Source organism: Dasypus novemcinctus, chromosome 5 (genome assembly GCF_030445035.2).
Source record: "Dasypus novemcinctus isolate mDasNov1 chromosome 5, mDasNov1.1.hap2, whole genome shotgun sequence".
Classification (NCBI taxonomy): Eukaryota; Metazoa; Chordata; class Mammalia; order Cingulata; family Dasypodidae; genus Dasypus; species Dasypus novemcinctus.
The window spans coordinates 108,812,839-108,840,018 of record NC_080677.1 but is presented as its reverse complement, the minus strand read 5'-3'; the positions used below and the strand labels follow the sequence as shown (position 1 = coordinate 108,840,018).

The 27,180-nt window shown below is 40.7% G+C and overlaps 1 protein-coding gene across 1 annotated transcript; it reads right to left on the bottom strand.

Moving 5' to 3' along the window:
• Window positions 1–56: 56 nt before the first annotated feature.
• On the bottom strand, window positions 57–26,730 carry CPA2 (carboxypeptidase A2). The gene is made up of 11 exons (XM_004463250.3): window positions 26,666–26,730; window positions 24,325–24,406; window positions 23,538–23,672; window positions 22,321–22,416; window positions 20,600–20,701; window positions 18,552–18,650; window positions 17,118–17,228; window positions 15,906–15,996; window positions 14,202–14,401; window positions 12,091–12,175; window positions 57–290 (listed from the first exon to the last, which is right to left on the bottom strand). The coding sequence occupies exons 1-11, from the start codon at window positions 26,728–26,730 to the stop codon at window positions 103–105; spliced, it is 1,254 nt and encodes a 417-aa protein (XP_004463307.1). The 3' UTR covers window positions 57–102.
• Between the last annotated feature and the right edge of the window lie 450 nt (window positions 26,731–27,180).

The window sequence follows — 27,180 nt, the reverse complement described above, 5'->3', positions numbered from 1 at the left end:
GAAATGGGGCTTCCAGATCAGGATGAGAAAAGGGAATAATCACAACCCAACTCTGCTTCAAACCAAAGAGATTTTAATGGTGCTGGTTTATTCCCCTGAGCCCTAATATGGGTGGTCTCGTACATGCTCCATGATTGTCTTTAAGCCAAGCCAGGTCTCTTCAGCTGTGGGCAAGATCTGATTGGCTGGCAGGAGGAAGCCATAGCGACCAGTGTCTCTCAGTTCAAAGGCAAATGAGTATTTGATGCCAGAGTCATAGGCCCAGTCAATGCTTCCTCCACTGGCTTGGTCTGCAAGGAAAATAAGAATAAAATCTGGTTATGCTCAGGGTCCTACAGGGGACCATGACAGCAGGGATAAGTTAGGTAAGAAAAAACATAAGAATAATTCCAAAAGCCGAAGGTCTCATTTAAATGGACACTCTACTTATCCTTCCTCTGCTGTTCCTAGGAGCCTCTGGTTTCACCCACCTATTTAGAATCCTGCCCCCTCTCCTAACTGGCATCTTCTACATGCCAGGGAGGCTGCACCACTTTCTGAAGTCCTTCTTTAGACTGACGTTAGGCTTAGACATTGTTTTCTCCAGTGAGGGGTGATAAATGCAGTAAGAGATTTGGTCCCTCCTCTCAAAAGACTTTCAGTATAAGGGTGGATGGGCACTGCTCTGATATCAAATAACGTGCCCAGCACCTGTGCATGATAAGTTAAACCACCACAGCAATGTGCACCTGAGACACACTTCATTGTTGCTGATGTGACAGCTGATGTGACAGTTGATGGAAGAAGACAGCATGAACCTAGAAAGGCTAGAGGCAATCATGACTCTAAAGAGGTGAGCAAGGGATCAATCCTGAGGCCTCTCCCAGGGAGGAAAGATAGAGGGCATGACTAGGGCAGAGATGGAGGAAGCCACCTAGTTCCTGAAAAATGGGGCTGGGTGAAGTGAAGGAGCAGGGAGGCTGTACCAGGGAGATTAGAGGTAGTGGTTAATACTGTGAATTAATACTGTGAGCTACTGTGAGTTGTCTTTGCCTTCAGCCACAGCAGTTTATGGTAGTACCTGGTAAACAGCAAAAGCTAAGTGGTTGCTGAGTTGAACTAAATCTTAATGAGGTACCAAATCACAGACTCATACTTTTGGTATGGCTACATGACACAAGCAATCCCAGTAGAGATCCATATTGGACAGAATAGTGTTTTCAGATTGAATCCTGACTCTGCAAATCATAAGCAGGATGACCTGAGGCAGGTCCTTTAATCTCTCTGAGGCCTGGATGATTCATCTGTCAAACAGGGATAACAATACTATTTATTTCACATAGCAATGAAAATTAAATGGGAAAATATAATGGCTATAATTATAATGATTGTTGAGTTTTTACTAAATGTGTTAGGCATTAAGCTAAACATTTATTAGAAACTGGTTTATTTACTCCCCATCTTGGTCATGAGGTAGGCAGGTGCTAATATTATTCCCATGTTATAGATGATGAAACTGAGATTCAAAAGGATTAAGTGAAGGAGCAGAGATAATGTGTGTACAGGAAACATGCAATAAACATCAGTTATGATTATAACAGTCATTATCAAATAAATGGCTAGGATCACATTAAGGATGAGAGGTATCTGTAGGAAACCAATTCTCCAAGAAAACTAAACACGAAAATTTATATAGCGCTTTAGAGTTAGTGAACACTTTTATTCTACATTCTATCTTTGGAGCCTCTCAACAATTCATTTTAATGATGAAGAAACCAAGATAGGATAAGTGACTTGCCCAAGGTTACTTGGTCCCAAAGTAGCAGAGCTATAGCTCCACCCTAGCCCTCCTTGTGACAAAATACAAGTAACTTCTTCTGAACCAAACACCTATTGTAATGCAGCTGCTCAAAGCCCTTTCCAGATGGGAAACTGCACAGGAAATGTCTCATGCCCCAAAAAAGCATGGCTACCTTGTGGGTGGAGTGAGGAGGCAAGTGTTCAGCTCAGAGCTGCATACCAACCTGGGGCAGGAGGCAAAGAGTACTTAATTGGGGCTGGTTCTTAGAGGCACTGGTTGCACAAGTTGAAATGAGGCCAAGGATAAGAGTCAGCTCTGGGCACAGGTGCATCCAGTACTTGCTTGACCATTAGTGGTCAGATTCCAAACCGCACTGGTAGTCTGAGATTTGTCTATTAGAAAGCTCTTTAATCTCCTCTACTCAACTGTGATGTTACCAAGGAAAATATACTAAGCCTCAGCCTTCCCAGATGTATCTTTTTTTTTTTTTTTTAAAGATTTATTTATTTATTTAATCCCCCCCTCCCCGGTTGTCTGTTCTCTGTGTCTATTTGCTGTGTCTTGTTTCTTTGTCCGCTTCTGTTGTCTGTCGTCAGCAGCAAGGGAAGTGTGTGCGGCGCCATTCCTGGGCAGGCTGCACTTTCCTTCGCGCTGGGCGGCTCTCCTTATGGGTGCACTCCTTGCGCGTGGGGCTCCCCTACGCGGGGGACACCCCTGCGTAGCAGGGCACTCCTTGTGCGCATCAGCACTGCACATGGGCCAGCTGCACACGGGTCAAGGAGGCGCGGGGTTTGAACCGCGGACCTCCCATGTGGTAGATGGACGCCCTAACCACTGGGCCAAGTCCGTTTCCCCAGATGTATCTTATGTGTAAATACCTCCTGATAAGGAGAGTAAACAACGACCTCACGTGAAGGGTCTTGGGGGTATATGGTGCCATCCTGCTGACTTTCTGGGCTCCAGACTCCACTCAGAAGCTTCCAACCCTAGAAAGTCACACATTTCTCAGCCTGAGCTGCCACTGTGGTCTCAGGCTTAGAGCTAGGTCCACTGCTACCTCTCTACCTCCACATTCAGAGGGCTCTCCTACCTAAAGATTCCCATAGTTGAAGTGAAGGACTATCCCACATGGAGCATGGGCAAGTGTAAGCAAATCAGTCTTCCCAGAGCACACCCTAAAATATATGGAATAAGAACTACAAAGCTGTTCATTCCATTTGACTTGGTAATCTTGCCTTGGGAATACACTCCAAAGAAATAACATAAAAGAAAAAGGAATCCAAATGAAGATGTTCACAGTAGCACTTTTTAGCAAAATTGGTGAAATAATTCACAGGCCCAATAACTGGCATACAGCAATATAATGGAGTAACAAAAGCCTAAACTTTAAATACCTACAATCTTATAGGAGACAATGTTAACTGAAATAAAGCTGGTCACAAAATAGAACAAAGACATTAATTACAACTAGATAAATGTACTTGTGTTCATTGGCAAAAGTAATAAATGAGACAAGGATTGTGGGAAGATAGTGGAATAGGAAGCCCCAGAAATCATTCCCTCCACAGAACTACTAAACAGGCAACAACTGACTAAATCAACTATTTGAAAACTCAAAAATCCAGTAGATCACTGTACAGCTTTCAGGGAAGAGCAGGAGGAAGAATCGGTAAATTATGGTAAACACCAGTAAGTTGTTTTCTAGGGACAACAGTTATAGCACCCATCCCTCACACCTGCAGCAGACAACAGTGGAATCTGGCCCAAGGCATAGCTTGATAGTGCCAGAATGGGATATAAAAATCCAGTTTCCCCCACCAAAAAACATAAAGAATTTTTAAAAAAATTTTTTAATAGTAATAATTTTTTTTAAATGGGAAACAGATGTAGCTCTGTGGTTTGAGCACCTGCTTCCCATGTATAAGGTCCTGGGTTCAATCCCAAGTACCACCTAAAAAAACAATAATAATAAAATCCAATTCCTCAAGATTCAGGGTGGGATGGGATGGAGGGAGGATACAGATTGATCGCTGATCACTTTGGATCACTGGGGGCCCAGCTCTGAGGGCTGCCATTGTTCCAACCCACCCAGGACAAAAGCAGCAGCAGAGGAAAATTAAAGGCAGTACTCTTTCTCAGAGCTGAGGAGGACATTTAGTTGAAGGGCTGCATTACTGGGCAGGTAAAGAAAGCGCAGCTTTGGGGGGCTGTGGAAGAAGCTTCTGGCACCTTATCTGGCTCTTCCATCATCCCATCCCAAGGGCAGTTTGAAACCAGCTGATGCTCCCTCTGTTGGTCCTTGGCCTTGTTCCAGAGAAAGACTGACATGGGGGACCCCTCTCTAGCACCCCTCCCCGCCTTCTAGAATTTGTCTTCCAAGGCTTACCTGCTTTAAGTCCAGCAGTGGAACACCTGGGAGAGGGAGGTCTGTTTCATGGGAAGTAGACAGGGTACTCAAACTCCTGTAAACAAGGGAAGTCCTAAGGCCACTAGCAAGCACAAGCCCATAGCAAGACACAGACCCAGAAAAGACAGAGAGGACCCTGCACTTTGTATCCATCTTTGGGTCACAATCTGGGTGAGGGGTTGAACTCTGATGGAAAGCAGCAGCCAACACAAAGTCAATTTGCAAAGATGATGAAATATGTTTTTTGCTTAGGTTTGCTTAATTTTGTTAGATCCTGAAACACAAGAACATCTCTGTCTTATCACCAGCTGTTCACAAATTCAGGAAAAAGACATCTCAGGAAATATATCCCAGAGTTAACATTTTAAATATTAAAGTGTACAGTGTGCAACATAAATCACAAGACAAAGAAACAGGAAATGACGGCCCATCCAAAAGAGATGATGAAAATCCAGAAAACATCAATGAAGAAGACAAAGGTATAGACATACCAAACAATGACTTTAAAAAATTGATCCTCAAAATGCTCAAGGGGATGAAGAAAAACATCAGGAAAGAACTAAATGATATTAGGAAAACAGTAAGTGAACAACATGAGAGTCTCAATAAAGAGATAGGAATTTTAAAAAGGAACCAAACAGAACTACAAGAGTTGAAGACTGCAATAACTGAAATGAAAATTTCTTGGGGTGGGGGGTTCAACAATAGATTGGAGCTGGGAGAAGAAAGATTCAGTGAACTCAAAGACAAAACAATTGAAATGAGTCGGGCTGAAGAACAGAAAGGAAAAATAATTATAAAAAGCAAAAGTAGCCTAAGACATCTCTGGGACACCATCAAGCATACCAATAAATGCATTAAGGAAGCCCTAGAAGAAGACAAAAGAGAGAGGGGGACAGAAGGAACATTCAAAGAAATATGACGAAAATCTTCCCAAACTTAGCAGAAGACATGAATATTCACATCCAAGAAGCCCAGAGAACACTGAACAGGATAAACTTGAAGAAAAATATGCTGATCACACTACTGAATGCAAAGGACAAGGAGAGAGTTCTGAAAGTTGCAAGAGAAAAGCAACATATACATACAAGGGAGTCCCAGTTAGATTAAGTGCCCATTTCTCATCAGAAAAAATGGAGACAAAAAGGCAGTGGGTTGAAATACTTAAAGTGCTGAAAGAAAACATTTGTCAGCCAAGAATTTTATATCCAGTCAGACTTTCCTTCAAAAATGAGGGAGACATTAAGACATTCCCAGGTAACAAAAGCTGAGGGAGTTCATCACCACTAGACTTGCCCTGTTAGCAGGGGGATTCTTCAGACTGAAAGGAAAGGACACTAGACAGTTGTTCAAAAGAAGCATAAAGAAATAAAGACCTTGAGGTAAAGGAAAACATTTGGGTAAATATAAATGCCAGTACTATCGTGTTGTATTTTTTGGTATGTACCTCCACTTCTTATTTCCTACAGGTGCAAAAACACAAATGCATAAAAAGTAATGATAAATCTATGGCTTTGGATATACAATATCAAGGATCTAATTTGTAAAATGTACATAAAAAGGTGCAGGGGGACAGAGCGGATGTGGGAACAGTATATGTGCATTGAAGTCAAGTTGGTATCAAATCAAATATTATTGATATATATTTCGGATGTTAAATTTTAATCCCATGGTAACCACAAGGAAAATAGATGAAAAACATATCCATATAGAAATAACAAGGGATTTTATATGGTACAATACAAAAAATCAAATAAATATGGAAGCAAGCATTAATGGAAAAATTAAGGGACTGAAAAGGTATGACTTACAAAGACTGAAATAATGAAATGGCAAAAGAAAGTCCTGCATTATCAGTAATGACTTTAAATTTAAGTAGATTAAAGTCCCCAGTCAAAAGGCAGAGATTGACAGATAGGTAAAAATAAAACAAAAATAAATTTTAGGGAAGCGGACTTGGCCTAATGGATAGGGCATCCGCCTACCACATGGGAGGAACCACAGGTCTCCTTGACCCATGTGGAGCTGGCCCATGCGCAGTGCTGATGCACTCAAGGAGTGCCCTGCCACACAGGGGTGTTCCCCGCGTAGGGAAGCCCCACACGCAAGGAGTGCACCCCATAAGGAGAGCTGCCCAGTGTGAAAGAAAGTGCAGCCTGCCCAGGAATGGCGCCACACACACGGAAAGCTGACACAGCAAGATAATGCAACAAAAAGAAACACAGATTCCAGTGCTGCTGATAAGGATAGAAGCGGTCACAGAAGAACATACAGCAAGTGGACACAGAGAGCAGACAACTTGGAGGGGGGGCGGGGTAGGGAGAGAAGGGGCCAGAAATAAATCTTTAAAAAAAATTTTTTTAAATAAAACAATAAATTTTGAAAGCATGATCAAACTATATGCTATTGACAAGAGACTCACCTTAAATTCAAAGACAAAAGTGGTTGAAAGAGAAAGGATGGAAAAAAATATTCCATGCAAGTAGTAACCAAAAGAGAGCTGGGGTAGTTATACTAACATTAGATAAAATAGACTTTAAGTCAAAAACTGTTACGAGAGACAAAGACGGTCATCATGTACTGATAAAGGGGTCAACTTAACAAGAAGGTGTAATAAGTATAAACATATATGTACCTAACAGCAGAACCCCCAAAACATATGAAGCAAATACTGACAAATTTAGAGTGAGAAATAGACAGTTCTACATTAATAGCAGGAGACTTTAATATACAACTTTCTTAAAACTACAATGGTGGGAATGTTCTCTTGGGAGTGGGGGGATATGCAGGATAGGGTGCACGCGGAGCATGTTCTATGGTATATGAAAGTGTTCATCTTGTCATAGTGTGTTATCTCAGCAGGTGGAGACCCACACAATAAAGAAAATGTTAAATGCCAAAAAAAGCAAAACAAAACCACACAACACTTTTAATAATAGATAGAACATCTAGACAGAGAGTCATTAAGTAAATATAAGACTTGATCAATAGTCTAAACCAACTAGACCTATCAGACATATATAGAACACTATACCAAATAACAGCAGAATATACATTCTTCTCAAATGCACGTGGGTTCATTCTCTAGGATAGACCACATCTTAGGTCACAAAATAAGTCTCAATATATTAAAAAATACTGAAATCATACAATGTATCTTCTCCAACCACAATGGAATGAAGCTAGAAATCTATAACTAGACAGAGAAAAGGAAAATTCACAAATATGTAGAAAGTGAACAACGTACTCTTTAACAACCAATGGGTTAAAGAAGAAATCACAAGGGAAATAAGGAAATATCTTGACATAAATGAAAATGAAAATATAACATACTAAAACTTATGGGATGCACTAACGGCAATGCTAGAAGGGAAAATTTACAGCTCTAAATGCTTATATTTAAAAAGAAGAAAGAGGGAAGCAGATGTGGCTCAAGTGATAAGGCCTCTGCCTACCATATGGAAGGACCCAGATTTGATCCCTGGAACCTCCTGGTGAAAAAGAAGAGAAGCATGCCTGTGCAGTGAGCCGAGTGCCCACATGTGAGCTGAGTGCCTACGCAAGTGCCTGCATGGCAAGCCAAGTGCCTGCACGGTGAGCCGAGTGCCCGCATGGTGAGCACGTGCCCCACGACAAGCCAGTGCCCATGTGGCGAGCCAAGTGCCTACAGGAGTGCCCTGTGGCGAGCCGAGTGCCTGCGTGGTGAGCTGAGTGCCCCATGACAAGCCAGTGCCCATGTGGCGAGCCAAGTGCCTACAGGAGTGCCCTGTGGCGAGCCGAGTGCCTGCGTGGTGAGCTGAGTGCCCACATGAGCGCCCACATGGTGAGCCAGTGCTCACTAGGCAAGCCAGTGCCTGTGGGACAAGCCGAGTGCCAGCACAGCAAGCCAAGTGGCCACGTGGTGAGGCAGTGCCTGCGCAAGTGTGCCACACAGCAAGATAATGACAGAGCAAAACAGAGACAAAGGGGAGAGTCAAGTGAAGCACAGCAGAGACCAGGAACTGAGTTGGCGCAATTGACAGGGAACCTCTCTCCACATCAGATGTCCCCAGTATCAAATCCCAGTGAACCCTAGAGGAGAAAAATGAGAAGACAAAAAGAGAAATAGATACAGAAGATCACACAGAGAATGGGCACAGACAGCAAAAGCAGCAGAGTGTGGGAAAAGGGGAAATAAATAAATAAATCCTTAAAAAAAAAAAGATTTCACATCAGAGACCTAACCTCAAAATTGAAAGAACTAGAAGAACAAACCAAACACAAGTGAGCAGAAAGAAGGAAACAACAAAGATTAGAGCAAAGATAAAGAAAATAGAGAATTTTTAAAAATAGAGAATCAACAAAACCAAAAGTTGGTTCTTTGAAAAAATCAATAAAATTGACAAACTTAAGCTAAAATGATGAAGAAAAAGAAAGAACACAAATAACTAAAACCAGAAATGAAAAGGGGCACATTACTACTAACCCCACTGAAATAAAAAGGACTAAAAGAGGATGCTATGAACAACTGTATTAGATAAATTAGATAATCTAGATGAAATGGACAAATTCATAGAAACACACAAACTACCTATACTGACTCAAGAAGAAAGAAGATCTCTACAGACCAGTAAAAAGCAAAAAGATTGAATCAATAATCAAAAACCTCCCCAAAAATAAAAGCCCATCACCAGACAGCTTCACTGGGGGATTTTAGCAAATATTCCAAGAAATATTAACATCAATCCTGCTTAAACTCTTCCAGAATATCGAAGAGGAGGGAATACTAACTAATCCATTCTACAAGGCCAACATCACCCTCATACCAAAGCCAGATAAACATACCACAAGAAAAGAACATTACAGAGAAATATCGCTTATGAAAATAGATGCAAAAATCCTCAACAAGTACTAGCAAACCAAATCCAATAGCACATTAAAAGAATTATACACCATGATCAAGTAGGATTTATCCCAGGTGTGCATGGGTGATTCAACATAAGAAAATCAATTAATGTAATGCATCATATTAACATGAAAGAAAAAAAATTATTATCTCAATTGTCACAGAAAAGACATTTGACAAAATACAATATGCTTCTTGATAAAAAAAACAAAAATTTAAAAATTTAAAAAAACACTTAGAAAACTAGGAATAGAAGGAAATTTTCTAAACATGATAAAGGGTACATATGAAAAACCCACAGCCAACGTGGTAACAGACTGAAAGCTTTTCCTCTAAAATCATGAACAAGACAAGGTTGCCCACTGTCACCACTGTTATTCCACATTGTACTGGAAGTTCTAGTCAGAGCAGCAAGACAATAAAAAGAAATAAAAGATATCCAAATTGTTAAGGAAGAAGTAAAATGTTCCCTATTTGCAGATGACTTATCCTATATAAAGAAAATTCTGAAAAATTCATAACAAAGTTCCTAGAGCTAGGAAATGAATTCAGCAAAATGGCAGGGTACAAGATCAATACCCCAACATGAATAGTGTTTTTATACACTAGTAATGAACAATCTGAAGAATAAACAAGAAAAAGAAATTCCATTTACCATAGAAACTAAATGAATCAAATATAGGAATAAATTTAACCAAGAATGTAAAAGTTTTACACTCAGAAAACTATAAAACATTGTAAAAGAAAGCAAAGAAAACCTAAATAAATAGAAGGATATTCTGTGTCCATGGATTGGAAAATTAAATATTGTTGTCAATTCTACCCAAAGCAATTTACAGATTTAACACAGTCCCAATCAAAAACTCCAACAACCTTTATTATAGAAATGGAAAAACCAATCATCAATTTTTTATGCAAAGTTAAGAAGCCCCAAATAACCAAAGCCATCCCCAAAAAGAAGAACAAAGTTGGAAGAGTCACACTTTCCAATCTTTTAACTTATTACAAAGACATGGTCATCAAAACAGCATGGTAACAATACAATGACAGACATATAGACCAATGAAATAGAACTGAGAGTTCAGAAATCAATCCTCACATTTCTGGTCAACTGATTTTTGACAAGGGAGCAAAGGCCCCTCGACTGCAAAAGAATAGACTCTTCAACAAATGGCACAGGTAAACTGAATCTCCATTTGAAAAAGAATGAAGGTGGAACCCTACCTCACTCCACATACAAAAATCAACTCAAATGGATTGAAGACCTAAGGATAAGAACCAGAACTATAAAACTCCTAGAAGGAAACACAGGAAAGCGTCTTCAGGACCTTGTGTTAAACAATGGTCTCTTAGACTTTACATCGAAAGCACAAATAAAAGAAGAAAAAATAAAAAACAGATAAATGGAACCTCACCAAAATTTTTTAAACTTTTGCACATAAAAAAACTTCATCATGAAAGTAAAACAACCTGCACAATGGGAGAAAACACACAGGGTTCATTATCTCTCTAATCCCACCCCTTATTCATCTTCCTGGATTCTCTCTCTTCGTTAATGGCACCACTCAATGTCCTTTGGTGAGAAACTCCACTTCCAATAAAAGACAAAAGCCTTTTGATTTTACCTCCTAAATACCTTCCCTCCATCCTCACATTGCACATATCATATTAAGCTTCATTTGTTTCGCTACTAATCAGTGAGTTCTTTGTGGGTTAATTGTGTACTTGGCATAATGCTTAGCACATAGTAGATGCTTAACAAAAGTGTGTTGAACAGAATGAGTGCTGGCAAGAGACATTTGTTGCCAAAAAATCCTTGGGCATGAGAGGCCTAATGAACTCCTGGGCATTCAGCTGTGGGGTCCTGCGTTTCTAGCTTTGCCCATGTGGAAGGGACTGTGCCTTTGGGGAATTTAGAATCTACATGAGGTCACCTTAGGACTTCCCACAGCACTGCTACAGTTGCATGTTTTTATCTTAATCCACTGCTACACTGAGAAAGGGGAGTCTCAAAAAGTCTGAATGTGGGCTCCCCAGACTTAAGTCCTGATTTTGCCCTTATTCTGTCTAGTCCACCTTGTCTCCCATATTCCCCATTTACAAATGGCTACAATAGAGTCTACTATGGAACATCTGAATCCTCTTAAAAAAGAATTACAATCATTCTGTCCCCAGGCATAGTTCATGGGATTACCTAGAGTGTGGGCCCCTTTAGCCAAGGAAAAGGAAATTAAAGACCATGCCTTAGAACTTTTATCATTGATGTAGAGGAAGTGGCCACTGGAGGTTCTGATGGGAGGGAGAAGGGAAAAAAGGTGTAATATGGGGGCATTTTGGGGCCTTTGGAATTGTCCTGAATGACATTTTAATGACAGATACAGGCCATTTTGTACCTTGTTATAACTTACAAAATTGTGCCAGAGAGAGTATAAACTACCATGTAAACTATAATCCATACTCAGTGGCAATGCTCCAAAATGTGTTCATCAATTGTAACAAATGTACCACACTAATGAAGGATGTTGTTAATGTGGGATGGGTAGGGAGCAAGGTATATGGGAATCCCCTACATTTTTTATGTAACATTTCTGTAATCTAAGTATCTTTTTTTTTTAATTTAAAAGTGTATTTAAAAAAAAAAAAAAGACCATGCCTTAGGACCAACTGTTGATAAAGTCCATCTTTTTTTTTTTTTTTTTTAGAGATACATAGATCACACAAAAAAGGCCCATCCTTAGGCAGATATTCTGCATTATAAGAGTGAGCCATAAGGATCTGGACACAGAAGAGAGCACAAAATGCAAATATTTAGAAAGTTCTTTGTTCTAGATATCACACAGTAAGTATCTCGTGCAGACGTAGCTCTACTGAGGGAAACTGGGTAGGGGCTAGGTTCCATGCATGAAGGCCTATGCCTTTCACATCAGGTCATTTAAAGGCTTTGGTCCAAATTCTCATGGTGCCTGTCATCTTAGTGGATCATCTGTAAAAAAAACCTCCAGCATATTAGATACTTACAGATGACTGAACAGATAGGTCCCACTTTGTAGTTTGTGCCATGCAGGCTTGTCACAGATTCAGCAGCTTTTTGGGCTACTTCATCCTAGAGTGAGAGAACCAAGGAAAGGTAGATGGATAACACTTACCTATTGGGAGAATGGATGCCCAATAGCAGAATTGGGAATGGGGTGGTATGGTTAACCAGACAGTATGGATAATTAAGACTTCAGCACAACACCCTACTTGTTTCAACCATTTTCAGTGAGAAGCAAGCAGAAGTTCACTTTTGTTGGCTTTGAAAATACAAGATAAAAACCCAGGTGTCTGCAATACACTAGAATCATTATTTTGCCCTCAGCTCTCTTTGTTTAGCAATATGGATGAAAACAGGGTGGGTGTAAAAGGCTAAAGAGAATGTGTCTGACCCCAGGATGCACCCAGGAAGTTGATTTTTTTAAAAACCAGATCCCTACATTCATTTATTTCCCTAAGACTGACTCTTTTTCCAAGAAGTAGAGCTCAGGAAAATGTTTTCCATTATTTAAGGGTTCCAATTTTGACTGATTGTGGCTTTACTGTCTTTGCTAGGGCTAAATGTAAGGTCTTGAACTTGGGTCCAAGAAAACAACTGTACAATTTCCAGATGAAGGAAGCCTGGCTCAGCAGAATCCTCAGAGAGCCTGAGGGTTTCAGTTGCCAAAGAGCCTACATGAGTCAAAGGCATGGTGCTACAGCCAAAAAATCAATGTAAGCCTCAACTACATTAGCAGAAGTGCACTGTCTGGATGAGGGCAGTTATGGTCACACTCCTCTCTGTGCTGGTCGACTTACAACACAGGTTTTACATTCACTTCCAGAAGCTACCCTTGAAGAATACAGACAGACCAAAGTATGTTCAGAAAACAGCAATCAGATTGGTAAGATAACTTGGGACTATATTACGAGTGTTGAAGGAACTGGGGATGTCTGGTAGGGATAAGGAAAGACTTAGGAGAACCAGATTATTGGTCATCAAGTAATTAATGGATTTGCCTCTCAAATGGAATACATTAACTCTATGGAGCCGATCAATAAACTAGGAGTCGTAAGAAAAAACTATAGGGAGAAAGTGTTGGCTCTCAGGAAGAAGGAATTCTACAAACAAACCTGCCCTGACATGGAATATGCTCTCTTGGAGGCAGGAAGTTGTCCAGCCTTGAGGTTTTCTATCATTGGTGGATGACTATCTGGTAGGGATTAGAGCACCAGATTTGGATAATTTAAAGTTATACAGGTCTATTTAAACTGCATTTTAAATTCCTTCTGACCCTGAAATTCCTTTTCCCTGATTCAACCTTAAGTGATAATACCATCAAAACCCTGAAAACTGCCCCACTGGACTAAAATCCAAATAATGAGATAGAAGATACACCTGAATTGGAATAATCTATTCCATTTCTGCCTGGCGCTGCTGACAAAAATGTATTTGAAGGTGAAATTGACTAAAAGGCCCCATCAGAGGATTTTTCCCTAATAAATGGATTTCAAAATCCAAACCTAAAAGCCAAATTGGAAATATTTACACATACTCTTCAGCTGGGGATAGCTCTTGCTCAATTATAAACCCAAGGCTGCTACCAGTCTGCGTACTCCTGAAACAGGAAAGATGATGGAAAGTATCAAGTTCAAGAAGTGAGTGTTTTATCCCCAACATCATATGCTAGTGCATGATGATGGCAAGTGACGGGGACAAAGACACCTAGAAAGTAGTAGGCAAGGAGCTGGACAGGGCATTGCTTAACATAGACTATCTGACTACAGATCCAAGAGCCTCAGATCCAAATTCAAGTGGTTATTCCCTAAGCAACATAAAGCACATTCTGGGAATTTATGGTCTAATCAGACTTCTGCTCATCTAGATTCAGACAACAATAATTTCATGAATTCTATTTCCCAAAGAAGCCTAATTTAAGGAAGTCCATATCCAGTCTTTCAAATACAATCTTCTCAATGGTTGGACTTATGTCTCATTCATCTTTGTAGCATACACTTGTATACCCCCATCCTAAAACCTAACTTTAGGACTGAAACTTAGCTAACCAAACATTGCATGTTTGTTGCTGAACTGAAATTAGGTTTCAAAAACTCACCAGCTCAGCAAAGTTCTCTAACTTGGTACATTTATACCCATAGGGGAACATCAGCAGCTGGGAATAGCTGTGGAGGGTAATGAAGGCTTTCACTTTTCCATGACTCTTGATGAAGTCCACGATGGATTTTACTTCAATTTCAGAGTTGGCACTGGGTCCGTGGTATGAATCAGAGCAAGGGCTGTTACTGGCTCCAGGTCCTGGTGGGATGCAGAAGAAGTCCAGTGACAACAGTGAGCTTTAAGAACACACTGCGCAGGGGAAGTTACCACACATCGAGTGCCTCCTCTGAAATTCAGAGCAAGACTGTCTCTGTGTTACATTGAGTCACTACCTAAGCCACAGTCAGGAAGCCTAACTGAAGTGATTCTTGCCACAACTCTCTTCTAAAAATATATATGGTTCTTCTATTGGACAGAAACAGCTATCAAATTAGATCATCTCCTTGTGGGAGTCATTGGAAGAGAAGCTAGATTTAATATTATGGGCAGAATTCCTGTATCGGGAAGGATTTTAGCAAGTTCATTTCTGGGATCTCTTCCAGTTCTTAGAGTCCAAGAGTAGAAAATTCCCTGCATCTGTATTTCTAAGTCACAAAGCCACACATGCAAGGGCCTCTGATACCCTTTCTCTGCTGAGGAAAAAACATCTACATTTGACAATAAAGTCATGACCCCTGAAGTGGGTACAGTGCAGTCCCAATCAGGGCTCTGAATGCCAGAGAATCTCTAATGGGATAGGCAGGGTTTGGGATTCCCAGGATCTCTAAATGATATCAATACAAAGTGTAGATACAACCTCTGTCATCTTATTTTAAGTTCATAGGAATAACAGCATTTCAGGAAAATTTTTGACACTTTTTAAATAATTTGGATCTGATTGATGCTTTGACTTTTTTTTCCCTTGCACTAAAAACTTTTTATCTAAAGGCAATGAATGAAGTTGCCACTCATCCGTATCCTATCACAGCTCCCTGGTGTGTCCTTACTTGGTTTCACGGCACTAATTAATTCATTTGTTTTACAAATATTTAGTGATTGCCTTCTGTCTTCCAGATACTGGGCTAGTTGTTGGGAATACTAGAGTGAAAAAGACACAGTTCCTAACCTCACTGTTATCACAGCAAGTGAGGAAAACAAATTTCAATTCTGCAGTTAAACATAGGGGATTTTAACATGGTGCTTGAAAGCACAAAGGAGACACACTAACCTGCTTGCCACTGAACTCTGAAAAATAATAAGACCAGAGCAGCAAGTAAATACTTTATTTTCAAATCCATTTTGAAAATCAATTTCTTAATCCCGTTTGTAATTCTTTTTAGTTTTCTTTCCCGAAGCATCCATAGATGATGTAATGCTTCTCCTACAAATAGATCCTAACCCCCTCTAGTGGTTGGTTCAGGGCTTCCTGAGGCCTCCCACCATTGCGCAAAGTCTTGCTCCTGCAGCTCAGAAGCGGAGCCAGACTACAGCTTGTGGGAAAATCAAGATGTGAGACAAATATATTAAATGCTGCTCAGAGTCTGTGACAGCACTGTGCGCCTGTGAAGGGAATTTAGCTAAGTGTTTTTCAAATAGGTTTTTAAATGACTTGAATCCTGAATGGATTTAGCAGACTGAGAGCACTACAGAGTAATGCAAAATACCAGAGCTAGTTGGCCAGACAAGAGGTCTGACCATCCCTGTGGCAAGACCCTATGCTCACCTCCAAAACCTGCATCCCAGTTCCGGTTAGGATCAACACCAACGCATAAGCTTCCAGATTCCTTGGACCGGGTCTTCCGCCACATACGGTTCTTAAAAATCCAACCGAAAAAGAGTAAGGAAAAATGAAAGACAGTCATTCAGCCTGCAGAGAAGGTCCCTTCATAATTCTTTTAATTTCCTTTGCTCCCTCCCAGGAAGGCCCCTCTGGAATTATACTAACTTCCCTTGCCCACAAGAGGCTCCGATTGTCCTTAGGCGGGGTTCTGCTTGGAGCTACTCTACAGCCTGAACAAAAGTGAATATTCCCCCATCCCCTCAAATGAACACTTGCCAAACCATGTTCCACAGCACGCTAGTTCCGCTAAATGTTAAAAAAAAAAAAAAAAGCAGAAGGTGGGGGTCACGAGGTTTCTCTGACAGACTATATATCATGGAAAAACATAGGGGTTAAATAGGTTAATTTGCTTCAGAATTTCTAAGAGTTTTTAATGCTTAATGTTTTTTTATGAATCTCCAAGAAAGTGATATAGTGGACGTTATTTCCAAGACTTGACTCTGGAACCCTTTATTCATAAAGTATATCATGGGATAGTAGTAGTATCAGTATGAGTGTCTTGGAACAAGCATTGAAAAATGCTACCATAGCCAACTCTCACCAAAAATAAACATGAGCTCTGACTCACCTTGAATATGCGTGGGGTCATGGTTGCCACAATGGTATTTTGTAATGAGATTTTCAAGGGGGAAAATCTCCTTTTAGTGATGTTAGTGATCACTTTTAGTGATGTTATAGAGGATTTCTACTACAGATTGTAAGTGAAATGCTAGCTGCATTGTACTGCCTACCTAAATCCTACTACAATCTAATTGTCAGCAGGTAACATCCGCCTCCTCTTTTCTATCAATCCTACCAGGAAAATGCAGAGATAATTGGAACAAATCTCCTAGGTGACTCACAGTGAACACTGAGCTCTAATAGCCTACCGGAAGAGCTGAAACGAGCTCTGACTGAGGCAACATGTAACGCCATCGTGTGCTGGAATAAGAAGTGATTATAAACTCCACACACCTCAATTCAAGGCCACTACTGAGAGATTATACATCCTATTTAGGGTAAATCAAAAGCAGAAAGATGACTTTCATTTTGCTTTTGAAGTGCCTACACATCTCCTTAGATCCTTGTTGAAGAAAAGAAAAAGTCAACACTTACTTTAGTTTGGGAGAACACATAGCCATCGGGATTTGTGACAGGCAGCAGGAAGATATCCATCTTGTCCAAAATGGAAGTGACAGATGGATCCTTTCCATAATCAGAGGCAATCTGAGAAGAGAAAACATACATGTCAACCTCACACTCCCCTTTGGCCAGGGCACACAGGAATAAAATATTAAGGCAGTGTGATTTTTTTTCAAAATGTGAACCAGAAATCACTGTTCGTCAATGAGAATGTTCCAGTTACAATGCAGCCCAGTTTCCTGCAGTTTTAACGTTTTTAATACAACAGTGTCTATACTTTTATTTCTGGCCTGGATAATTTACTTATATTAAGTAAAAATCAGATATCACTTATCCATTCTCTCTCTAAAACAGAAGCGTTCTCCCTATTAATTCTGGAGAGGCATTTGGCAATGATGTATGTGGCTTAAGGGGATCTTTGGTACCCCCATGCCTGGGTAACCAAAGAAAATTTTTAGTTTTCCTTAATCACCATTCAGTGTAGCTTCCCAAACTCATGTCCAATATGCTTAAATATGCCAAGGTTTTTCTAAAGATACAAAGAACCAGTTAAATTCCATTTGGAAAATTACATTTTACTTGCAATCAATTGCAGTAGTTGAAGTTTCTGCTGGATTAAAATTTATTCATTTCCTGTGCTCAGCCATCCTAAGGCATTATTATTCAACTGTTAAATATCCGTTTCATTATACCCTAAAGGTAACCACACTTTAATTGAAGGGAAAAATGTATCAGTCGGCATGCACGTGATTGCACATGCTTGAATGATCTGATGTGAATTGATTTCCTTTGCTCATGAATTAACATTCTGATTTATAGTATGTCATTTTTTAAATACTTAAGAAACACCAGATTAGGTCACACCCAGCCCCATGTCCTGACTCTAATCCCAAGGAACAAGTTGAAGAAAGAGGTATTGCAACACCCTGACTTCAAAATCAAATTGGGGAAATTTTTAGACACCTAAACACCCTTAACTAATTCCACTTTGGATGTGTATGGCAAAATGAACTCTTTTGTGACCAGTTTATATTTTTCCTATGTGATTTTACAGATTTCTAGCATCATGCCTTAGCCCTCAGAATTCCAGTCGGCAAAGCAAGTTTTCTCTAGTCTTTTGGTACACTGAAATCATACTTCTGGGGTCCTTACTTGCCTCTCTGTTGATTTCTTCTAGCTCACTGTGTCTATTAGGGATGCAAGCAGTGGCTGGGGCAGGGGAAGAGTTCCAGGGTACTAGGTAGGACAACACCAAAAAAAGGTCGGATGGGTCTGTCTCCTGCCTATGTGACACAAGGGCTTGGGATTGCGAGCACCATTGGATTCTGACCACAGGGACAACAGCTGTATGAGATGGGTCCCAACTCCAGAAAGAAAAAATAATCGAGGAATTTTAGGCAAAATGACCTTATTTGCTGTCCACAATGCGGTAGCTTGTGTAACCCACTCACGAGCATGAATCCCAGCGTCTAGCCAGATGGCCGGCTTGTCTTCTCCCGTGCTGAACTGCAAAACAAGCCTCAAAATGTGAACCGCTCCACTGCTGGGGGTGCCTCATGCTGTCCCCTCCCCCGTCCTTCTCTGTCCCCTTTTCTGTATTTGATGGCATCGAGAGAGAATGAAGAGTTTTCAACAGCGATCCTGTTGATTAATTCTTCTCATTTCAGAAGGTTTTTTTTGTTCCCTTCTTTACCGTAAAATTAAATGCAGACTAACAAGAGTGGCAATAGACTTTTCCTCCTTTGATGTTCGTAAAAAAATCATTGCAAATAACGTAATGATATGAAAATATGTTCATCATATGTGGTAAATGGAAAACAAACAGATTACAGAATAGTATCGATGCCATTTTTATTTCCAAGACAGACTAGTTCATATATACATATATCTACACATATATATACACACATACATATATATGTATAAACACAAGAGGAAGGGAAAAGAAGAAGAGAAGGAATAAGAAAAAAGAGGGAGAAAGAAGTAAAAAGAGAATAAAATGTTAATAGCTATTATCCCATTTTCATGAAATTAGGATTGCAGGATTTTGGGGTTTGTTTTGGGTTTTTTTGCTTTTGTATGTGTAATTTCTCTATTTTCCAAATTTAAGCAGTGAGTGTGCTATTTTAGCAATAAAAAATATTTGTGATAACCTGAGTCCTTCATAAAAACTAGATTGGAAGGCTCCAGAGGCACTTCCCAGACTTTAATTTTTATCATCTAAGTGACTTAGTTTTATTTGGAACAGTGGCTGTACCAATTGGATCAGTAAATGGGGAGGAAAAGCTTATTTTTGCACCATCAACTTCTAGCTCTGTTCAGCATTCTACACATAACAGCTAAGGTAAATAAAAAATGCAAATCCTTACTAAAAATTACATTTCATGGGTTTGGAGAGTTTGGTTCAAAGTGCCTTTTCCTCCAAAGAGCGCAAATGTAAAAAGCAGGAAACTTTCAAAAGCATTTAACATTCTCAGCCACCGAACCATCCAGAAAAAGGGAAAGCCAGGAAAATCCAAGGGAAAGGAAAATCTGGGACTTAGGCGACCCAGTTGTAAGAGAAACAGGGAAACACTAAATTTAAAAAAAGGGTAGTAAACAGCAAATGTATCCCAGTGTCAAAAGTTGGCAAACCATTCCCCTCAGGCCTGCTTTGGGAAAAACGCTCTTGAGAAATCCATCGTCCTAATGACTCAGTTGATTCCCAGCCATAAGGTTTCCAAATTTAGTTGGGAGTTGTGACATTACCTCCCCTTTTTTTCCCGTATCAAACTCTTTCTAGGAAATCCGGGGAAATAATTTTTTCTGTTTCAGGGCAATGTGATAAGCTTGAAATCATCAGCACTAAGATTGTGAAAGGCTACCGGTTAGGGTAAAACCTTAACCTCTTTTCAGCAATGGCATTAAAAATGCCTGCGTTTCAGGTCATTTCTTTCCCAGGCCAGCCATCCTTCCGCACGCTGCGGGGACTCTACCTTTTTTTAAGGGCAGCTCAAGCAGGTACTCGGCGCTGTTTCTCTCCCTTCCCACCCCTCTCCTCCCGGTTTGGGGGGTGGGGGGGGAGAGAGAAAGAAAAAAGGGGGGGAAAGAGAAAGAAAAAAAAATGGAGAGAAAAAACGCACAGAACTCCTATCTTGGTTAATTAGGAGTGCCTCCCCGCCCTCCCGCGCCCCCTCCCCCGTCCCCGGCTCCTATTGGCGCGTTCGGCTCTCGTTCCTCTCAAGCCAAGCATTAATTCACTCCTGCAGACCTGCGTCAGCGTGCACAGGAAAAAAGGAAAAAGAAAGGGGGAGTGGGGAGGTGGATACTCAAAACCAGTAAGGACCGGTTTGGAAGGGGAAAAAAAAAAGAAAAAAAGGGAACTGCTGTGCGGGCGGAATGCGCCGGCCGCCGGCCTGGGAGGAGCGGGATTCTAGGAGAAATCAGGAGGAGCAACCGGCGCTGCTCGGCCGTACCTTCAGCACATTCATGGGCCGATTTTCATAAGAAGAGCCAATGTTCACTTTGCTTACTAGACCAGGGTATTCAGCAACGAGGTTATCCATTTCTTGGGAAATCTGAAATATTTAAGTGAATAAATAGGCTTTTAAAAAATTCATCCATTTGTGATTTTTTTTCCCTTCTATTTAAATTCCCTTAGGAAAAAATGGAGATGGCAGCTGGCTGATTGTTTAGGATCAGGGTTGTTTTTATTAAAACTAAGAGATGATGAGTCATTCCGCATCTGCTGGAGCTGGAAAAGGAGAAGCCATTTTGCTACCTGAGCGCTGGCTCTTCCCAATTTGGGGCTAAAAACAAAATGACAGTTTGCTGGTCTGCCTAAAGGGTTCCCAACCCCACCAATGAATCGGAGCTCTTCCAGCCTTATCCTAAAGCTTCTCGCCCACACTAGCAGAACAGAAATGGTGGTGGCACAAAAAAAAGGTGACTAGAATCAGCACTTAAAGATGCAGCAGGGCTACCAGCTTAGGCCAGGGGACAATGGAGCCTCTGCCTCAGGTGCATGTCAGTCCCTGGCTACTCAGGTGCCTATTTTCAAAGCTAATTGAAAATCTGTGCATCAGGGACACCCAAGCTGTGCCCATAGATGGATTTGAGACATGTCTGGGTCTGTCTGGATCGTTAACAGGATGAAATCCACTCTTCCAGTTTTTACCATCCTTTGCTCTTCAGCAGACACAGACTTTTCTCTTGACGGTCTACTGTCCCTTTATGTGAAAACTTTGGGGCCATACATATTTCATATTCAGAATTTTGGGAGGATTTGAGAAAGGTAACGGTAAGCATATGTTGTACATGAGATGCATAACATTGTTCCATATTCAAACACGTTAATATTTCTGGCCATGAAACAAATGAGTGGCATGTCAGTTCAGGTCAGATTTTGTCACCAAATGAGATCAGGTCAGATTTTATCACCAAATAAATTAGGGGGAAAGTTTTCAGAGCAGTTTACATTTTATAGTCACTGGTTTGGGGGATCCACATTTACCAGATACCTCCTTTGGAGTTCTAGTCTACTCCTCCCCAAAACCCAGCCACACCCTCTACCCACACGTCACAAATCATGTAGTGCAACTGGACTCCTGTGGGTCCTCCAAAAAAATTATGCATCACAAAGGAGCAAAAGCAGGCCTGCCCGGGTGGCAGCGTATGACCCAGGTGGAAGAAGCAGGCATTCTTCACCCACCCAACAAAACTCAGGTAAGACTGAAGAGACTGCACAGGCTTTGTTCCCAATGAGTTCTTGGAGCTTCTGGCCCATTGGGCAACCCCATGTTGGCTGGAAGTCAGATGCATCAAGGTGGCCCCTGGTCCCAGCCTCAATGGCAACCGTGAAGCACAACGTTCAAATGGCTTTGTGAACCACAAGAGACCTCGAGGAGAAGAGCATGAGAGGACTATTTATATGCTCATTTAAGGGACTCCTGGACACTTCCAGAATAACTAGGTGGCTATTGAGATAGGCAGGTGAGCTTCAGGTCCAGCAATTAAGCAGAAGTAGGCATAAAGCCCATGACACTGATGTAGGTTGTGGAATCCAAGAGAAACTTGGAAAAGTTAGGAAATAAAATGAGAATAATTTCTAGGTCATTAAATCACCAGTGTAAGTATTGACTTTGTCACGAAAGGAAAGAATGGCCCATTTCTCTCATCCTCATCTTGAAACACTTACCTCTTCAAACGTATGATAGGCCCCAAAGTTGAAGTTACCATTTCGTTCTCTTCTCTGATTAGATAGCATTTCTTGATTCTCTTTGTCCAACAGAACCTAAGAAAAAAATTAATATATAATTTATTATAGCAATCCATTTCATTCTACAATTGTGAAGAAACAGTGACACTCAAGTCTCTCTTGCCAAGCTTTCCTCTTTCTGTCATGTAGGTTTTGGGATCAGCCTCTCCCTTATTCTAGCAGAGCCCTGATCAAACTTCCAGGAACTATATCAAGAAGAGTATCCTGATCCAAAAGGAGATGGAGCATTCATGGGGCTTCTGGCCAGTCAGATGCTACACATATAGGATGACAGTCAGTCCCATGGTGGGCTTGCTGGCACAGTAAGGGGGTCCTGACTTTGTTTTATGGTTCATTCTACCTTTTGGGGAACCCAAGGCTTGAAATAACTCCAATTTTAAAAATTAGGGGTGGGGGGGTATATGGGGACCTCATATTTTTTTAATGTAACATTAAAAATAAATTAATTAAAAAATAAAAATAAAAAAATTAAAGAAAGCAGATTGGCTTGAGCAGTTGGGCACCTGCCTATCACAAGGGAGGTCCCCGGTTCAGTACCCAGTCCTTCCTAATGAAGATGAGTAAGACAGTGAGCTGACACGGCAGGCTGGCATAGCCAACTAACACAACGAGATGATGCAATGAAGAGATACAACAAGGAAATACAATGAGAGGCACAATGAACAGGGAGCAGAGGTGGCTCAAGCCATTGGCACCTCCCCAGGACCCGGGTTCGGTTCCTGGTGCCTCCTAAAAAAAAGACAAGCACTCAATGAACAGACACAGAGAACAGACAGCAAGTACAAACAACGGGGGAAAGGGAGGAGGATGAGAAATAAATAAATTAAAAATTAAGCAAGAGCAGCTTGCTTTTCCCTACTTTGACCCATACCCTTCGGGTTGTACTTTCTATTTCATACTATAGCCTCTCCTTTGCCCTTTCCCTTAAATTCTTGGTTACCATAGAACTTGTATCAAACCTGAAAGAGCAAGAGAGAGCATCCCTGTCTATCCTGTGATAGCCCAGACCACAGGAAGGCCCTAATGGCATTCATAGGTCCCTTCCCTGGCAAAGGGTGACCAGGGATAAAAGAGGATGGACCTTCAGTTCATGTGGACCAGCAAGTCTCTGGAAGAATGATCTGTGGGGTAATTACCTGAACATCTTCAATCATGATGGAATAAGCAATTTCCTGGGACTCTAGGAAAACTTTGACTGCCTGGATGCTGGCAAAGGGAACTCGGACATGGGCTGTCTGCCCTGGGGTGGTGGGTGATTTCCAGAAATCAAGCTGCAAGGGATAAAAACACCAAGTCAAGGCAATGAGTGTCATTCCAGGGACATGAACAGTTCATTATATCCAATGTTTTAAGAAGTCAATTTGTATCTATTTTATCTTGAGCCCTCAAAGACCAGAATCATTGTGAAATCACTATGATAATGCACTAGGAGTTTTTAAATATCCAGGATTCATCATATTTCCTTCCACCCCATCACTGGGTATTAAAACTGGCAGAAAGAAAAGATTCTTTTAAACTGTGGCAGTTTTTTAAAAGCTGGCATTCAAGGGCTCCAATTCATTTCATAACAAGATATTAATACTAAAAATTGTTTTAGGAGGGAAATAATACATTAAGGGTGTTCAACAATTTTTCAAAGTAACTTTCACATTTGACCTCTCTTTTCATTCTGAAAATAATCTGTGATATATATGAATATTATATGTATCCCCATTTTCCGGAATGGAAGAATGAGACACAGGGAAGGTAGGTGACTTGTCCATCACACAAATAGGATTAGAGCCCAAATCTTCTGAACCCTAGCTTCATTAGTTAGCATTCCACTCTGCATCAGAGTAGGCGAGATACAGTCCAAAGTAAAAGATCTTATTCATCGTGTCTGTGTTTACTCTGGGAAACAGAAACTTCCACCAGGACAGATACCTGAAGATGTTCTTCGGCTTCCAATTCCACCAGATTCTTAATTTGTTCTTCATTTCTTGGTGTAAGCTCAAGAACTTGATCTCTAAAGAATATCAAACAACAGACATGGCCTTACAAGCAAAATCTGGACACTGTTTCCTGTTACTTTCTGCTTCTGGCAGTCTCTGCATGTAAAAAGTTAATGCAACAGTCAGTAATTTCCTTTGACAATCCAGAAACTAATAAATAGTTTGTGGACCCACATCCCCAGAATGAGGGGTTGATAAAATGGACGTATTTCCCCAAGGAAATATAACTTAAATAATAATTAAGGAGAACAGATGTGGGTCAAATGGTTGAACACCTACTTCCCACACAGGAAGTGCCTCGTGCCTCCTAAAAACAAAAACAAACAAATAAAAAATAACAATAAGCAAACAAACGAAGAAACCAACTCAGGGGAGCTGATGTGGCTCAGTGGTTGAGTGCTGCCTTCCCACATATGAAGTCCCAGTGTTCAATCCCCAACCCCAGTACATAAAAATAATAATAATTATTATTATAGTAATAATAATAATTAAGAAGTGTATGTGCTCCTAGCAGGAAGCTTGCCATTAAAGTTACATTTCCTTAACTGATGATTATTTGTCAAATAACACTGCTGCTCATAAAGCATTGACCTGGGGAACGGATGTGGCTCAAGCAGATGGGCACCCTCCTCCCACATGGGAAGTCCAGGGTTCAGTTCCAGATGCCTCCTAAAGAAGACAGGCTGATGCGGTGAGCTGACGCAATGATATGATGCAACAAGGAGGCACAAGAAACACAACGAGAGACTCAACAAGCAGGGAGTGTATGTGGCTTAAGCGACTGGGTGCCTCCCTCCCACATGGGAGGTCCCAGGTTCAGTTCCCAGTACCTCCTAAAAAAAGAAGACAAGCACACAATAAACAGACACAGAGAGCAAACAGTGAGTGCAAAAACAAGGGTGGGAGCGGGGAACAGATAAATCTTTTTTAAAAAATAAAATAAAGCACTGACCCTTAAAACCTGTTTTTCATAAATACAGTTTTTAAAAAGTGGAATAATTGATTTGGTGCTTGTAAAAGGAATCAAATTCATATCTGAGTAGACCTTGGGTTTTTCTGTCAACATCAGAGTTCCATTTCCAAGCCCTATTCCTGGTCAGAGAAGTTTTGCCTCTCTATCTTTCTCCTGAGTCACTGCCTAGTCCATTTGTGCAGCGGGGAATGGATTGGTATGATGAGGGACCAAAATCCAGGTCTTCTGAAACCAAGCCCCATGCAATTTCCAGTGAACTCTAGTGGAATACATAAGTGACAGAATGTTAGATCTTCAAGGGTCTCCTGCCTTAAAGTATCCACCTTCCACAGATGGTCTAAAAATCCCTCCATTTGAGTTTCATTCCTTTTGGTCAATGCATAGACTCTCAGGAGTCCTCTTTTAAAATGGGAAGGCACTGAGAAAAATAACACATTAAGCTAATGTTTCCTGATACATGTTCAAAGGAATAGTAACCCTTTGGGTTGCTGTGCAAAACTAAAAAAGGGGTGGGGGAGTTTGACAATAAAACAAAAATTGTGTAAATGCTGCACTCTAGATACCCTCTTAGAGATTTATAAAGCATACTAATATAGTAAAAATTCCTGGAAATTCTGTATCTTGTTTAATCCTTTGATTCTCAAATTTGACTGCAGTAAATAAATTTGACCACCCATTTTTTTGGATCAAATTCATTAGACTACTTCGTTAGTTCTCTGGATCACTCTTCAAAGTAATGCTGCCTAAAGCCATTCACAGAATCTTAGAACCAAAGTACTTTGGAACAAGAAACAATCCTCATCCAGGCCCTTCCAAATCCCCTAGAGGAATTAGGCTGAAAGGTGCAGCCCTGGTCCTCCCACTCCAAGAGGTTCCACCACCTGGGCCCTAGATCTAAAGAGTGGGAGGACAAGTACTGACATGGAGAATGGAGTTGAGTAAAGGGGGAGGAGAGGTCAGAGAGTAATTGAGACACATGCCAAATAGCTTCCTTTTTACTGATGGCTATCATCCCTACATTCTGATCATCAGAGGGAAAAAATGAGTAAGGACAGAGGGAAATAGGGTTTTGTGTGTTTAGTTTTCATTCTTGTTTTTTCCCTTAAATGCCATTTATGTTTTTTTTTATCACACCACTCCTATTATCTCCACCACCCACCCATCCATCCAAATTTAAAAGAACTTCTCAGCTCTGTAAGTGCTGAGGACACTTACATCCATTATCCTGCACTAATCAAGTGAGAGGCTCCATGAATCAGGTAAGCAAACTTCAACACAGGCACCAGAAAGCATAACTTACCCCACAAATGTTTCTCGACAGTAGATATGCCCCAAAAGGGCGCCAAAAAGCAGGATCAACTTCATGGTCAAGGATTTTCCCAGAGTCCAGAATTCAGAGTCCCTCCTGAACTTTTATTTATAGAGGCCATGGTTGAACTGCTGGCCCTCTGAGAATTCAAATGAATTCCCAGATGGTAAAATTCCCACCTGCACATGAAATTTTCAAGGCTATAGATACCCACCTGTGTGAAATCACCAATCCGTACATTTTCCATTTGTATGATGTGATAACAAACTTTGATGGAAAGAAAACAAAATTTTTAGACCATGCCAAAGGCGAATCATATATTCATGATTTAGAATATAAAGTGCCACTAGATCTGCCCAGTGACAGAAACCAGATTAATAGACCTAGAGGTTAAAGACCTTTCTGGGTCTCTGACCCAAAAAAAAAAAAAAGGGGGGGGGGCATAGCATTTATAGTAATTACTCTAGCATCCTGTCTATCACATTCCATTAGTTCACTCATTTGTT